The sequence below is a fragment of the Typopeltis vanoorti genome, chromosome 19 (assembly GCF_054136105.1).
Source record: "Typopeltis vanoorti isolate ZY-2024b chromosome 19, IOZ_Tvanoo_1.0, whole genome shotgun sequence".
Taxonomy (NCBI): Eukaryota; Metazoa; Arthropoda; class Arachnida; order Uropygi; family Thelyphonidae; genus Typopeltis; species Typopeltis vanoorti.
In genome coordinates, this window is record NC_143567.1 from 99,452,675 (window position 1) to 99,471,188 (window position 18,514).

Genomic DNA, 18,514 nt, shown 5'->3' on the forward strand with positions numbered 1-18,514 from the left:
AGAATTAGCTTCTCTGCTATTATAAACAAACATTGAAAACATTCATTATCATAAAAACTCAATAAATTAAAACACTTCAGGGTCTACCATATAACATTGTTGGTGTGTTTCTGAATTCTGATCGACTCTGAATCATCATTGGATGAAAAGGGTCAGTAATATCACATGACACAGTGGCAACAAAAAAAAAAAAGTAAAAACATTTAGGTTAGAATCGGTATGAAGAAATATTTTGGGAAATAAATACTTCTTTTTGAACTTATTTTTATTTTTTTAATTTTTTTTTATTTTATATTTTTGTTGTTGTTAATAACTTTATCCAACTTTGAGATTTTTTTTCTGCTGTCCACTTCATGTCCATTTTAGATTGCTGTTGAAATTAATTCGTTGCCACCCAGTACAACTGAGCACTCCTTGAAATTAAAATGATGCTTGTTTATCCTATCCTCTTGTTGGTCATATTCCATTACAGCAAAATTAATGGTAATTCACAAAATAGGTATTTGTAATGACTAGCATTCTCCAATAGACTTTCTAAATTCTGCAACATGTACATAATGTATCCTGCTATATATTTAGAAATTTTCGAAGTTCGTTTTTCCATCACAGCAGGCATTAAAAACATCTTTACTATAAGTTCCTCTTGCTATGTATACTGCACATATAGCAAGGAGACATAATATAACGATCTTTTTTGTGACGAAAAATTCTAAATAATTCCAATAAAAACATTTTTAACTTAAAAAAAAGTTTGACATGAAATGGAATCATCATTACATAAATATAGTTATTAAACTGAAACAACTCATATTTTTCCTCTTTTCAATAGGAAATTCAATTTTCTTCTGCTCAAGACTAAATAATGATCAGTTCCAATTTCAAATCCTCTGTACACTCTGGTGTCCTACACCAGGGAGAAAACAACACTATCAACAATTACATAGTCAATGAAACCTTTCTTATTCCTTGCTTCTTCTCTCCATGTGAATTTGTGCACATTTTTATGTTGGAACATTGTGCTAGTAATAACCAGTCCATGACCTGAGCAAAAATCCAACAGGTATTTGCCATTATTATTAGCTTTGCTCTTTTCTCCAAATTTTCCCAAAATATTTTTGTATGTCTGACAATCATTTCCTACTCTGCTATTTAGATCCCCAACAAGGACCAACTTTTCCTTTTTCATTGTGTCAGTTGCTTTCTGTAAAGCCTCAAAAAATTCCTCCACTTCTACCTTAGTAGAACCTTCTGTGGGATCATAGGCACAAATAAGTCTCATTGTCCAGTTCCCCATTCTGATATCTGCCCACATCACCCTACTTGAGATTGCCTGCCATTCAAGAAGATTAGCCTCATATTTAGTGTTGAATACTATGGCTACTCCTTCTTTTCCTTGATTGTTATTGCCTGAATATAACATTTTGTATTTATTGCTCAGAAAGATCTCACCAGTTTTTGTCTTTTTTGTTTCGGTCACCCCTATTATGTCGATCTGGTACTTATCTAATTCCTCAGCTAGCTCCATTTCTTTGTCATTCAGGCTTCTTATGTTGATAGTATAATAAATTTAGTTTAATCCTTTATCCAAGTGTGAGCAAACAAAGTTTGCGCCTGAAAGTATCTTCAGGACTGGGTTAAGGTGGTACAACACCAAGGCACTCCTTGCAAAGGTGGAGCAAGCTACCAACACTCCTATCTCAGTATCTCTCATAATGCAAAACACATCTCCTTGCGGATATGTCTAATGTTATGCATTAACCTCCCACCGGCTAGGACGTCTATAGACGTCCAACTAAATCTGGATATGATTCAACCCACCTGTTTAAAGAACCTGGATAAGAAGTGCAATTTGACTGTCATGTCCATTAGAAGGTGTGATAAACCCTCACGCTGAAGAGAACGGTTAATCGGATTATCTCCTGTTCGTAGCTGCCTCTCAGTTGCCTATAACAAGAAAAGGACTTTCTTGTTCCATGCTGGTGAACTGGATTTTAGTTATATATGATAGACAAAAAATAGAGAGATTATTTATATTTTTGTTTTCTCTTTTTATTGTACAATACAATTTTATTTTCTGGACAAAATAAAGGTCTTGCATAATTTCTTCACTCAAATATTGCCTTACCTTGCAGAACCAATTTAATTATTTATTTTTTTGCGCTAATTTTTTTCTAATCGCTTACTAGACAAAAGATTTTTCTTTGTTCTCGAAGAAATTAATTCACGATAATTATTTGAAATATTCTTTTAAAAAAAGAAAAGAAAACCGGCTGCCGACGTTCCAGATTATATTAATTTTATTTTTGTACAAAACCATCGAAATCGAATAATACTTAACAGATTTCCTTTAGGACACGCTTGAGCAACTTTGCTTTATAGAGAATAACATGAAATTCTTTAATCATATTACTAAATTTTTTCTTCATGTTGTATAGTAATCTGTACTTTTACTTTCTTGGTTTCGTTGTATAATTGGTCATTACAAAATGAAATTAACAGTTATGATTTAAATTTATATTTTCTGCATAATTCAGATATTTATTCTCCAATTTTTAAAGTAAGCGATACATTTGCTTATTTTTATCATTCAAAATATGTATATCAAATGTGAAATTTCATTTCCTTTCACAATAGAATTGAACTTTATTTCGCCTCTGATAGTTTAACCCCCCCCCGTTGCATTACTGTCACACACCCGAAAACTGTTATGAAACATAGGTACAGTTTTTATTTAATTCGTTATTTTTCTCTAGTAATTGTTCCACATAACTTTAATTTTTCGATACTGAAACTATGTGGTGATTATTATAAATTAGCAAATTATAAATCAGACAATATACATATTTCCTGATTATTATAAATCAGGAAATTATGTCATATTTGGATATAGGTGAAATTAATATTTAAAATCACTGTCATCCTTCAAATGCAATATCAGAATAAAGAAAGTGGAAAACCCGAAGTTTCGAAATACATTTCGAAAGCCCGCTCTCGAAATATATTGGTCTACAGACTGGATTCTGAACACGCCAATGTTTCGTGATGTTATGACTGAAAAACAATTCAGTCTCATCATGAAGTATTTGCATTTTCAGAATAATGAGGAATACGATCAAGCAACACATCCTTGCCCAGTCCTCAACAAAATTTATGATTTTCTGACGAAAATCCGTCAAAAATGTAGATCACTCTACATTCCTGAGAGAGACTTGAGTATAGAGAAAGCCTTATGCCATTCAAAGGTGGACTGAAATGTAAGCAGTATAAAAGAAAGCGAAGTATGGAGTAAAATTTTTTATGCATTGCGAATCGGAAAGTGGATATGTTTGGGATTTCAAACCTTATACGGGAAAGCAAACTGTAATCGAGCACGATAAATATTTGGATCTCCCCCTGTCAATGCATGCAGTAATGCAGTTACTAGACCCTTTACTGGGGAAAGGTTACTGCATTATAATGGATAATTACTATATATGTGTCCTGAACTCGCTGATTTGCTTTTACAGCATCGTACAGATAGTTATGGTACTGTAAATGCAAAAAGGCGAGATATGCCTCCAGATCTGGCTTCAGGAAAGCTATCGAAGGGGGAAATCCGAGCTTATCAGCGAGGGAAAGTCTTTGCACTACGTTCGAAAGACAAGATGTTTTGCTGCTGTCTTCCCTGCACAATCCATCAACGGAATCCGTGGAGAAGCATGGTTTGAAGAAAGAAAAACCCATTGCTGTGTGTGCATACAACGACACTATGGGTTGAGTCGACAGGTGCGATCAGCAGCTATCATTCTACTCTGTACTGAGGAAATAGCATAAAAAATATTACAAAAGAGTGTTTGGACATGTTATTTGAATTTTGAAGTGTTTGGATTTTGTTATTTGGAACAGTTTCCTCCTGTACAAGAAAAAATGTTTGTCTACCATAACATATCTAGAATACAGAATAGAAATTGCGAAAGCATTGCTGCATGCACATGCACCTTCTTCAGCAAGCAGAAAAACAGGAAATCCTGCCAGACATCTGAGGTTGAACGCTGCTAATTCCAACCATTATCCCGAAAATCTACCACCAACGGCTAATAAAAAAAAAAACCTATGCGCAAATATTATGTATGTAATAAAAAAAATATCAGAAAGGAAACAAAAATCTGGTGCCCTGAGTGTAAAACTGCTTTGTGTGTTTACTCTTGCTTCAAGGTGTTCCACGCTGTTCAAGAATTTTAAATTCTGAACAGTATGAAATAAAAAATGTTTGTTTTCAAGGCCATCAAAACAGTCCTTTTCAGGACTACAAATATTGATAGAGGGATACCCAAATGCACTGTTTCTGTTTCTTTTCCATCTTGAAGGCTAATTTTTAAGTTCTTTTTATGACACAGAGAAACTGGAAAGAGTATTTCATCAAAACAATAAAAAATAATGAAATAAAATCTACGCTATATATATATATATATATATATAAAATGATAAGCCTTTTTATGTCATGTTTATCGAAACGTTTTGAAACTCAGGGGCTACCCCGAGTGTCGAGTCTTCAAAATTCGAGTCATCAGAATTCAGGGGCGGAACCCACTTTCGAGTTATTACAATTGAAGGAGAACTGGTCTACCATACCGGAACACGGGGGGTTGGGCATAGCCCCCGCCCTAGTTAATAAATGAAATATATAAATAATAACGGGAACATTTTCACCTTGCCAACACTCAACATTGATGTGATATGGTTTCCAAATTTCTTGTTTCGGAGATATATATATATATATTACAAAGTTTTGTAATAAAAATTTTTGCTACAATGAAGTTTGGCAGAATCAACAATATTATTACTACCTTATTTCTGTTTCTCGTGTGGGAGAAAAACGGTAAAATGTCACTCTTATAATTATATGAGATGTTATAATGGCAAAAATAGTAAGAAAAAAGTCATTTGCACTTTCTCTTCAAAACACAAAAAAAGAACATTGTAAATTCAGCCAGTGGAAAAGAAAATACTACATATTTTTCTCCTATTATCTGAATTTTTTCTTGTAGTACAAAGAAGAAATCACTGCATATAACATGAAGTCTGTAGGATTGAAAAAATCTGGAAATTGGTTACATTATAACGAATAGAGAAATCATGTCAGAAAAATTATTCACGTAAGATTCTAATCTCAGCAGACATAACATTTTCTTCTAGATTAGATATCTAAAGTAACTGAACCTTTGCTACTATTTTACACTAAAATGAATGGGTATGTTCCCCAAGTGATTTACGTTTGTAACAGCTGTCTTGCGAACGATTTATGAAATAAATTATCTGAAATATCCGCAGATTGATTAGGTCTATACCCCCCCCCCCCAAAAAAAAGAAGATTATGAAACGCATATGCACCTTTTCTTTGAAAATAATTCAAATCCTCTTTTTCAAGATAATTGTATGATTTAATTTCTAATTTTTGATAATAAAAGTGAAACTGATCATTATAAATTAAGCAATTATTTTGGCATAAATAATGTATAAGCATGTAAACGAAATATCAGTATTTCTGTTAGGATATAGGTAATCAACAATCGAAAAGGAAACAAGACATTCTTGACATTCTGCACTACAGCCTGAGGCACTTCAGTGCGACTTTAGTGTTCTCCCCTTTCTTCTCAATAGCACTGAGAGTAATAAGCCTTCAATTTTTCCTCCAGCTAAGAGGATATTACCAAGTATTTAGAAGACGTAGATTATTTCAGAAATAGCTTTCAGCAGCAGCAGAAGTAATGTTTAGATTTTTTTAAGAAAAATAAACACAAATAATACTACTGAACTTTCTTTTGTGTGGTATGCATATAAACAATTTTGCATGGTGAAAATATAGCATATTATATCTAAAATTTCACATAATTTCAGTGGACAGTAGAACAGCTGGTTTTAGATTGCCAATAAATAGAACAGAATTAGAAGCTTCAGGATACAATCTGATTGCCGTATATCTTTTGTCAAAATGGTAAAATGAAGTGATTGATTTTGAATGCTGTCTAGAAAAGCTTTCAAACCTGTATAGAAATTTAGAGTAGTTATGCAATTCAGTTCCAGGAGAGAATAAGGAGGAGGGGAGCTTTGTGTCCCTTCCCCCTGTCTTTACGTCTATTGTGTTGCTTAGAATTTCATTTACTGTCCTAAGTTATTTGACCTTTCTTGCCTGTAAAATGATTTATTGTGTCTCTTCCCGCATATGCGAAACGAATTTCACATATGCGAAAAAAATCAATCCTGAAATGACCACTGATCAGCTTTTGCAATGAATCTATTTAGTGATAGTAAATTTGGTGTATTTTATTCTACAAATCAGTGCACCGGAAGGGTTGCACTAATTGTTCTTTCACTTTACGTATAATAATTGAATAATTTTTTTTCGAATTTTAGAATTTTCAAATGTTTGCTTTGAAAATATTATGTCGAATATTTATATTTTTAAATAATATTTATTGAAATAAATATGTCCTTTTTCTTTCGTTTCTAGCGAAATAGCATTATATGGATCATCACATTCAGATTTAGAAACGATTTTTTGTTATTCATAAAGACAAAATAAAAAAAAATGTTAAAATGCTAAATTGCATTACTCGGTTTCCGATTGTGTCTTTTTGGTATCAAAAATTTATATCCAATGATATTTTAGCAGTGATTCTTCGCCTTCGTCATTTATTTATTTATTTGTATTATGCATATTACGATAATATCCAGTGCATAACCTCATAGATATGTTGAAAATATAAGTTCCAGGAGAGAATAAGGAGGAGGAGGGGAGCATTAGAAAATCTTCAAAATGAGCAAAAATGTTGAATCATTCCTTATATGATATTTTTCACATTATATTTTCAACATATCTAGAGGTTATGCACTGGATGTTATCGTAATATGCATAATACAAATAAATAAATGACGAAGACGAAGAATCACTGCTAAAATATCATTGGATATAAATTTTTGATACCAAAAAGACACAATCAGAAACCGAGTAATGCAATTTAGCATTTTAACATTTTTTTTTAATTTTGTCTTTATGAATAACAAAAAATCGTTTCTAAATCTGAAATGTGATGATCCATATAATGCTATTTCGCTAGAAACGAAAGAAAAAGGACATATTTATTTCAATAAATATTATTTAAAAATATAAATATTTGACATAATATTTTCGAAGCAAACATTTGAAAATTCTAAAATTCGAAAAAAATTATTCAATTATTATACATAAAGTGAAAGAACAATCAGTGCAACCCTTCTGGTGCACTGATTTGTAGAATAAAATACACTAAATTTACTATCACTAAATAGATTCATTGCAAAAGCTGATCAGTGGTCATTTCAGGATTGATTTTTTTCGCATATGTGAAATTCGTTTCAATTTTTGGGAAGAGACACAATAAATCATTTTAGACGCAAGAAAGGTCAAATAACTTAGGACAGTAAATGAAATTCTAAGCAACACAATAGACGTAAAGACAGGGGGTAAAGGACACAAAGGTCACTCAGCAACAGTTAAACCACTAACGGCTATAGAATAGCCGTAACGAGATTAACGGCGGAGGAAGGTAATGGCATGATAAAAGGTAGAATGCCGACGAAGTTTTGATCCATGAAAAAAGCTAGGGAGTGTTGAATATTTCATCCACACCGGCTGGTTGGGAGTTTAAGGGAAGGGCCACTACCCAGACTAGTTTCAACCTTTATTGAGATCTCTGCAGTGGGAGCCAGGCCCAAGTGGAGATACCAGGCAGAAACATTAGCAGGTCATCTCTACCTATAGGAGTTGCCAAATGGTGTGCCACCCTTTTTTAATAAATTACTCTGGATGTAGAGAAAGATGTTGAAAGAGATGACCTGCTAATGCTTCTGCCTGGTATCTCCACTTGGGCCTGGCTCCCACTGAAGAGACCTCAATAAAGGTCGAAACTAGTCTGGGTAGTGGCCCTTTCCTTAATGCATAACATTAGACATATCCGCAAGCAGATGTGTTTTGCATTATGGGAGATACTGAGATAGGAGTGTTGGTAGCTTGCTCCACCTTTGCAAGGAGTGCCTTGGTGTTGTACCACCTTACCCCAGTCCTGAAGATACTTTCAGGCGCAAACTTTGTTTGCTTACACTTGGATAAAGGATTTAGCAGTGTACTATATGGATCTGAAACATGGGTGATAAATAAGGAATCAAGAAAAAGAATATTGGCATTTGAAAGAACTTGTTTCAGGAAGATTCTAAAAGCAGGATGGGTACAGAAAATTACAAATAAAGAGCTCTATTGGAAGATACAACCAAAGAAGATTATAAAATGGAAGCTGCAATTATTTTGACACATCTGCAGAATGAGTGAGGACTTGAAGATAAAGGAAGATGATAAGAATAGGATGGGTACAGAAAATTACAAATGAAGAGTTCTACCGGAAGATACAACCAAAGAAGAATCTAATGCAGAAGATTATAAAACGGAAGCTGCAATTATTTGGACACATCTGCAGAATGAGTCAGTACCGGAAGATGAAGACATTGATGTTTGGTATTATGGATGGTGTAAACAGACGAGGTAGACCATATAGAGAGTGGATAGATGACATAAAAGACTGGCATGAAATGGGTGTACAGAAACTGCGACACTACACTGGACAAAGAAAGGTGAAAGAAGGTAGTGAAGGAGGCATCAGACACCAATGGGCAGTGAGTTCATGGTTCGTGATGATGATGAACTATCCTGCAGGAAACACCAGAAATTTCGTGAGATTGAAATTAAGCACTGGCAATCTAGTCTACATAGAAACTGAGGAGAGAAGAGAACATTGTTCTTGCTAGTCTCTGCACAGATCATCTTACACATTAATATCTTTTGAGAGCTAAATGTCTACTTATTTGTGTAAACAATGTAACACTTATCTTACCATATGCCATGTTCTGGTAAGTGTGTGTGTGTGAGAGAGAGAGGGAAGAATGCAGTTTTTATTATTATTATTCCTATTACGTAACACTTCCAGGGAGTCCAAAGACTCATCGAGGGAGGGCATCTACTCTACAAGTTTCCATCTCCACCACTCCACCAACCGCAACTACCTTCATCATCTACACCAACGCCATCTACCGCCGACCACCACCACTAATATTTCCACAGACAATAATAAACATCCATGCCCACAGTGGGATTTGAACCTGCAGCCTTTTGGCTGGAGAGTGGATATCAATAGGGTTTATCCATATACACATTGGTAGATCCTCTGTGCTATGTTTGAAGATAGACTTAAGTTCAAGCCTAGTCGCCAACTGGAGAAACTTTTTCTAAGCCTTTCTTCAACCAGTTCCCAAGTTAATCTATGTCTGACATGGGTAATCAAGTTTTTTTCTCCTGGAAACTGGAATTTTTCATCCTATAAACTCAAGAAAATCGACTGCAGAACCCACACTATTTCAGACGGACATATCATGTTAGGATCAGGTACCAAGAGATGGCAGCACTTGTTTGCCAGTCTCTTCATCTGTTCATCTGTTGCTGCTTATAATTAGTGATAGTCTTGGGCCAGCTAGCTCTGATTGGCTACTGGTGGAGGATGGAACTGCCCACTCAGTCTCTGAAAGCTAGACAGGGTTAAAAGCCTACTCCCTAAAAGGGAATAAAAGGCATTAGCTGATTTTTTTTTAGCTGCATTATGTGTAGATTCAGTATTGCTCAATTTTTTTCAGATTTGTTATCTTGTACCTAACATGTTATTTATTTAGCTGTTTTTTTTTTTTAATTACCTTGTTCGATGCTTTGTGAGATCATTTGACACTTTGCTATACTTGTGCCAATGAATCTTAAACTAACCACCCAATCACATACATATATATAAAAAAATGAGCAAAATTTAATTAATTAAAAAAAGTTGCAAATAAATAAGGAGACTTCATGTTACATTGCATTTCTTTCTGACATAATTTTCCTTCTTTCTCTTATAGGTAGAATTAATCTTGTAGCGTTATCTCAAATTCTTGGAGTTGATTTTACTCATATTGAAGCAAAAGCAAACGAACTTGTTAGAAGTGAACCTGAATTAAAGTTAATTCTTGGCCAGCTGATCAGCAGGTATATTGAGAATAAATTTAGGAATGCTGTATTTATTATTTGAATTCCAGAATAATAATAATCATCATCAAATTGCTGATATAATGTCTTGCTTGATATAATGTCCTATTTACACCATAAAACTATAGCATTTCAAACAGCTTTCTTTTGGCACCTCATCATATGCCTTTTCCAGATCTACAAACCTTAAATACAGATCCTTTGTTATATTGCCATGATTTCTCGAGTATATGTCTTAAAGTGAAAATCTGATACTAGCAGCCTCTATTTTGCCTGAACCCAGCGTATTCTTCTCCAAACTTCTCTTTCACAATTTTTCTTAGCATTTTCACAAGTACCTATATAAATCTTACCAGGAATATTCAGTATGGAAATTCCTCTAATTCTGACACTTTATTTCACTTTGTGGCTAGCCGTATGGAGACTAGTGTGAGGAAAGGGATATATGCGGAATTATATGGCTGGTGATTGTAACAAACTTAGGAGACAACTTGGAGCTATAGCATGGGATGAGGAGTTGATTGGTAAGGAAATAAATGCTGCTTGGGAACTGACAAAGAAATACATAACAGCATCAATGTGAGAATGTATTCCGAAGGCTAAAATGCTGAATAAAACAGTAAAATGGATGAATGAGGGGGTTTAAGCAGGAAATCTGGAAGAAGGTACTTTGGAGACAGTATAGGATGAATAATGATAATAATCAGATACATGAATTGATAGAAAACTGAAATTCAGGGAGCATATTGCAAAGGTGGTGAGGGTAACTCAGAGGATTGCTGCAATACTGAGAAGGATGCTGACCTGCAGAGATAAAAGAGTTATCATTCCATTGTATAAGGTCCTGATCAGACCACACTTAGACTATTGTTCTCAGATTTGGGATTTGAAGGGGATAAATTGACTGTGGAAAGGGTACAGAGGCGGATAACAAAGATGGTTTCAGGACTGTACAATATGAGTTATGAGGATCAACTGAGGGAATGTGAGTTTGGTGGATAGAAGAAGGAGAGGTGATATGATTGAGACTTTTAAACTGTTGAAAGGCAGTTACAGGGTAGACATTGGAGAGTTCTTTCAATTGGTGGAATGGCAGGATAAGGGAAGCCATCCCTGGAAGTTACGAAAGGAGGCTGTGCGCAAGAGGGTGAGGAGTGGTTTCTTTGCATGGAGGGTGGTTGAACCTTGGAATGCATTGCCTGAGAAAGTGGTTGGAGTGGGAATGGTCAATGAGTTCAAGGAGTGATATGATAAACTTTGTTTCCTAAAAACGAACTCTCACGATGAGTCTTTTGACTCCATGGAGGCCTGGATGATAATAATAATAATAATAAAGAGTATAAAGAATAAGCCAGGAGAGTGACTCAGTAAGGAAAACAAAAGTGCAGTTTGAGCAGAAATAGACAAATCAGATGAAGACAAACCCTAGAGAGTTTTTTAGATATGTGAATAATAGAAGGAAGAATGATCATGGTGAGATGATGTTAATGGATGAAAATGGTAGAATGGTAATTCTACCATTTTCAACAATGTCTGTGCACAAGACATTGTTGAGGTATTCAGTGATCGGTTTATAAGGGTGTTTCATCCTGATCAGGTTTAAATCATGAGAAACTTAAGTGTAGAGGACATAGGAGAGGATGGCATATCATATCAAATCATATCATATTGATGACATATCACCACGCATCTTAAGGGAATGTTCTAGGGAATTGGCAGTAGCATTAGCATACCTGTTTAATAAAGTCTTACAACAGCATATGTTCAAAGGCAGTGGAAAGAAGTAAAATTGTTTCACTGCATAAAGGTAGTGATAAGACTGTGGCTTCAAATTATAGGCCATTCTGTATATCTGGAGTTCTGATGAAGGTACTGGAGAGATTGGTGAGAAGTAGGATACAGAAATGGGTTGATAATAGCAGTATTCTCTGGTTATCAGCATGGATTTGTTAAATGGAGATCATATTTTATTAACTTACTTATGTACTGTAACAAAGGTGACAAATACTTTGGACAGGGAAGATACATCTACAGGTAACCCTCATATAATGTGGATGTTAGGTTCCACAAAAATGGCGCGTTATATAAATTGCATTATGCAAGGCTCAGATCAAATAGAAAAAGTAGGGTTAGGTTCCGAAATTATTTATTTTTTCTTAAAGATTACATAAACAATGACATATCCAACAAAAATATATTTTTATTTAATTCAGGTAATTCATGTAGGTTAAGAAAACAAATACATAGTATAAAATTATAAAAAAATTATAAATTGTACATAAACTTCATTGCACATAATACATAAATGTTTTAGGCAAAATAAAATAAAGTGTATATTTTAATCGTTATCACTCTCTTCAAAATTGACATTTCGTAGATGTTCTTTATTTACAGGTGGCCGGACATTGTCATCACTTGAAATCTCTTGGACATCATTAGTATAATTCTCATTGCATACTTCGGTTGGTTTAGTTGTCAAGAAGTCAGTAACAAGATCTTGCTTACCACTATGCTGCAATCTTTTATTAAGTTCATAATATGTAGCTAAACAAATATCCAATTGTCTCGTGAATTTTCCGGAGCACTCCATTGAGAGATCATTATCCATAAAATAACTTTCTTGCCAAGTCCAATCCTGCTAATTTCTTTAAACTGAATTCTTTAACAGATTCATTACCATAGAATCTTCAGCAGAACTTTCTCTACCATTTGGTTCGACTCATTTGCCTCCTCATTTAAATCTAATTCCCCATCAATTAATTCATTAATTTCTTTTTCAACCATATCGCAAAAGTGCTCTAAGTGGCCATTACTATAAAAATATTTTTTTTACAAAAAAAAAAAAAGCATTACGTATTGTATGTAACTCAAAAAAATAAAGTGCTCAGCTTGAGATTAACTCACTTATGATTTTTAATGCGCTTTACTCGCAGAAAACAAAGACAATTTTCAACAATAAATACTTTATACGGTAAACAATTGACGTACATGCATGCTAAAGGGTATTTTCCCTAATATAAATTCACTAACTACATGTGCGATATGGGCAGATGCAAATTTAACGAAGATAAAATTTGATTTTTAAGTCGCGCGTTGAAAAATATATGAAAAGATTAATGGTTATAGGAGTCTGTGTAGCTCAGTGGATGTGGCATTTGCAAACCATGGTGCTTGACCACACGAAGGAAGACTTCTTGGTTTTGAATCTAGTACAGGAAATTTTTCTAAGCCTTTTTTCGACCGTTTCCGAGTTAGTCGATCTCTGGCATGGGTAAGTGGATTTTTTCTCCCGAAAACTCGAGTTTTTTGTCCCGTAATCGACCATAGAACTCACTATTTCATACACTAAAAAAAAAATATATATATATATATATAAAATATATTGTGTTAGGGTTATGGACCATGAGATGGCGGCACTTGCTGAGCAGGTCGCTTAATTAATGATAATTTTGGGCCAGCTATCTCTGATTGGGTACCAGTGGAGATTGAACTGCCCACTCAGTCTCCAAAAGTTAGATAGTGCTAAAACAGCCTCGCCTACTCTCTATACAGGAATAAAAGGCGTTAGCTGATTTTTTTGATAAAGAGTTACTATAGTTTGTAGACCATCTTATATCGAAACCACGTTGTATAAGTACCGCGTTCAACAAGGGTTATTACAATTTGTAGACCGCGTTATATAGAATATTTTATCGAATTGTATAAGTACTGCGTTATACGAGGGTTACCTGTACAGGATTTTGCAAATGCTTTTGATAGACTGCCACATGACAAGCTTTTAAATAAATTGAAACAGATGGGATTAGATAACAGACTTCTGAGTTGGATCAATGACTGGCTGTCAGATAGGTATCAGAAAGTTGTATAGTGTGATGCAATATCCCGAAAGAGGAAGGTCACTAGCTGTGTACTGCATGGGGTCAGTTTTGGGACCATTATTGATCAATTTGCATGTTAATGATATTAGGATGGATTTAACTAGTGATCTGCAGCTGTTTGCAGATGATACAAAATATGAGATAGCAATGCAGAGTCATGAATGGGCAGGTAAGTGGAATTGTCAGTTCATTGTTGCAAAGTGTCAAGTTTTGAGATTTGATTTGCAACAATGGGATGCAAAGTATTCACTTGGTCAGGAAACTTTAAAGGACGTAGAGGAGATGAGAGATCTGGTAGTGGTGGTGGAGGAGGACAAGGACCTGAAATTCAGGACCACACTGCGCAAGTTGTGAAGACATCACGTTGAATAATGGGAATGATGCAGAGGACCCTGACATGCAGAAATAAAGGGGTTATGATCCCATTGTATAATGCCTTGATCACACTCATATGGATTATTTTGCACAGATCTGGTCACCCTGTTTTCATGGTGATGATATGTTGGAAAAGGTCCATCGAAGATTCACAAAAGTGATCAGTGCTCTTTGGAATGTGGAGTACGGGGACAGATTGAGATTCTCCCAATCTGTCCTTGTAAATCTTTTCCATGTCAATCCTGATTAGCTTATATTTCTGAAAAACATTCCCCTCCCCCACCTTCCTCCTATTCACGAGTTACAATGCCTCGTGAATAGGAGGAAGGGGGGGGTGAAATGTTTTTGAGAAATATAATCTAATCAGGAGTTATCAGGTTGATATGGAAGAGATTTTTCATAGAATGGGAGAGGGAAAACAAGAGGCCATCGCTGAAACTGTTATAAGGAGGGCATGAGCAGAGGAGTGAGAAGTTTCTTTACATGAAGAGTGGTTGGTGAGTGGAATACATTGCCTGAGTGTGTTGCAGGTGTAGACACATTGAATCAGTTTAAAGCATGGTTGGATGAGCGCTGTGTGCAGTGGCATCTACCTATCATGATGAGTCTCTGACTCCATGGGTGTCAGATGTTATTGATAATAAACACATTGCATCCTTAACCTCTTCAGACCCAGAAAGCTTGGTATTCTTTTTCATGTACTAAATGTTACTTCCCTCTGCTTCCACTCACATCACATTATTACAAATCCCAAATTAATCCAATCTTCTATTGTTCTCACACCTAGAGTGGTGCATAAAAAATATCCCTTAGAATGCTTGATTATATATCCAGAAGAGTGCTATTCATTTAATAGATGACTTCTCTCTCTCTCTCTCTCTCTCTCTAACTCTCTCTACTAACTTTCCCATAGATACTCTGTTTTTGCATTTATGGGAATGAAATGTACTGAAAGAAATGTGCATTTCTTTTGGTATAACCATAGTTACATCTTCACTGAACTGGCTACCATCATTCTTCCCCTTTCTTCTAATGATGCACATACATGTGCAGCTGCTGGTCCACATCCAAGTTTTCATCATCCTTTATTCCACCTGCTGCTCTTCTCTGAAACTTTGTTCCACCATTTTCTTCAGTGCCCACAATCTCTGTCTCTTCAAGAAACACATTAATAGATTATTTTCTTCTCTCTTATCACTTTTTCACACGGTACTGTCACACAAGTCTTGAGACCTGTTGTGTGAGGTTGAGTTTAATAAAAAAAATTTGTAAGGCTGTTCTGATGCAAGATATGTTTATACACTTTGTAACCCAAATGTCACATATAATGATGCCATTACAGCATGCCCTCAACTTATGACATATGCTCAATATTATATTATTAATATAGTAGAAGCCACTTATTATGATCACTTTGGGACAGTCACTTTTCGATAATAATAACTGGCTGATAACATTAAGCAAAGGATATAAAAAATTGCATCATTTATTTTGATTTATTGCTGTGAACATTATTTAATTTATTGTTATAACAACTTTTTAAGAAATAACAACATAAAATTTATTTTGAAGACTTATCTAGTGTTGTTTGTCGTGTCTTTGAATATAGTAGTTCATGAATTAATTGCTCATACTCATAATGCCTTTCAAAGTTTGTCACTCTATGTTGCACACCGCTATGAAGTATTCATAGCGGTGTGCAACATGAGCTTCTTGCTTCTGAGCATTGGTTGAAGGAGCTTCTATAATTTCTTCTTTTATGCTTGTATTAGGTTCACTTTCTTCTATTTGTTTAAACTACTCATCAGAAGCAGTTTGACATATTTCTTATGGACTTATATGACTTATATTTCTTATGGCCATCCATCTTGTATAAGGACTTATACAAGATGGATGGCCTGCATTTGAATGGACTTGGTGTGCGGAGACTGGAAAAAGTGTTGCTGAATGAAGTGAAAATGGATGTGCAGAACCAGGGAAACTAGAACTACCAAGGAGGGGGGGAAGTGGATATCCAGACATCAGTGAGACAGTTGAGTGTAAAAATGTATATAATGTACCTGAACCAGCAATAAGGACAAAAAATGGGAATGGGATATTTAGAATAACGCATTAAGATAGGGGTGGGACAAAGGGAACACTGCAATTCATGTATACTAATGCCAGGAGTATTAGGAACAAGAAGGAAGAATTTTTGGCCTTGATTGGCTCTTCCTGGCCACAGGTTATTGGCATTAGTGAAACATGGCTGACGGAAGATGATATAGTTAGTGGGATAGAATGTGTAGGTTATAGTATGTTTAGGAGGGACAGAGAGAATAAAATTGGGGGAGGGGTGTTATTGATGATAGCTGATGAACTGCAGCCAAGGAGAATTGAAGTATTGCAGGATAGTGAAAGGAGCTCATTTGAGGCTATTTGGTGTGAGATTGATACTGGCAGAATAAAATATACAGTTGGGTGCTGCTATAGACCAGGTGATGGAATAGATGGTGGAGATGGTATGCATAAACAAATTGATGAAATGAGTGGAAGGAGGGTAATTATTATGGGGATTTCAACTATGGTAACATTGATTGGAAGGAGGAGAGGACACATGTGAGGAAGGAAATGGATTTTATTCAATTATTAAGGGATAACTATCTGAAACAGCATGTAATTAAAAATACTAGGGGTGTGAGAGTGCTTGACCTGGTAATAGTATCTGAGAATTTGACTGTAATGAATATGACCATGTTGCCACCTATTGGTGAGAGTGATCATAAGGTCTTGACCTGGGAGGTGGCTAAAGGTGTGAAATTTATGATTAAGACAGGGTATATGTGGAATTACCGTGCTGGCAAGTATGACAAGCTTAGGAGATTGCTTGGATCAGTGCCATGGCATGTACAACTGCAAGGGCTGGATGTCGATAGAGCATGGGAAGTGATCAAAGAGCATTTACAGGAGGTTATGGCTGATTGTATACCTAAGGTCCGAATAGTGAAACAAGGAGGGGTTAAATGGATGAATAACACCATTAAGCTTGAGCTGCAAAAAAAGAAACAACTATGGACGGAATTTAAAGAAAGGGGTGACCTGCAGGCACACGAACGGTATAAAGTACAGGCCAGAAGGGTAACGAGTGTGGTAAAAACAGCAAAAGCCGATTATGAAAGGAAACTAGCTATGCAAGCAAAAGAGAATCCCAAACAGTTCTTTCAATATGCTGCAAGCAAGAAAAAAACTGTACATGGAAAAATGATTTTAAGGAATGACGATGGTAAAGAGTTCACTGAACCAGTCGATATAGTGGAGTTACTGAGCGCGCACTTTGCAAAAGTATATCATCCAGGTGGTGACGTTGAAAAAATGAAGGAACCATTAGTTTATATGGGAATTGTGATGAATGAAGTGGAGGTGAATAGTCTATTACAGAACCTTAATGTGAATACATCTGTGGGATTGGATGGTATACCGGCACGGGTCTTGCATGAAGCGGCTAATGAATTATCAATGCCCTTAACCATGTTGTTTAATCTGAGTCTCAGGTCTGGCTTAGTCCCGAAGGCGTGGAAAGAGGGGAAAATAGTTTCACTGCATAAAGGAGGATCCAAGACTATGGTTGCAAATTACCGACCGATCAGCATATCAGGAGTCGTTGTCAAGGTCTTGGAGAAAGTAGTCAAGGGAAAAATACAGGAATGGATTGATAAAAATGAGATACTGTACAGAGGACAGCATGGCTTTGTGAAGGGTAGATCATGCCTCAGTAACTTGCTCAAGTTTTATAACAAGGTGACGGCTGAACTGGATAAGGGAAATGGGTTTACAGTGATACTGCTGGACCTGGCAAAGGCGTTTGACAGGATACCACATGGAATTCTAATCCGTAAACTACAACATATGGGAATGGATATAGGGTTGGTGAGATGGATAGCTGGGTGGTTGATGGAGAGATATCAAAGAGTAGTTTATTCAGGAGTAGAGTCCAAAAAACGGCCTGTGACTAGTGGTGTGCCACAGGGTTCTGTTCTTGGACCACTGCTGTTTAATCTGTTCATTAACGATATAGGGAAGGGTCTAAGTGGGACAGTTCATTTGTTCGCTGATGATGCAAAGTTGGGTATGGCGATAGTGAATGCAGAAGATGTCAAAGTCTTGCAAGATGACTTAGATAGATTGGAGTTCTGGACTAAGGAGA

The 18,514-nt window shown here is 35.6% G+C and overlaps 1 protein-coding gene across 1 annotated transcript in view; it reads left to right on the forward strand.

Moving 5' to 3' along the window:
* The window catches only part of Ufl1 (UFM1 specific ligase 1), a 430,347-nt gene that overhangs the window by 64,932 nt on the left and 346,901 nt on the right, over positions 1-18,514 (forward strand). The window contains exon 3 of the mRNA XM_090408990.1: positions 9,952-10,078. Coding sequence (XP_090265116.1) covers positions 9,952-10,078 — 127 coding nt within the window. The remainder of the gene's footprint in view (positions 1-9,951; positions 10,079-18,514) is intronic.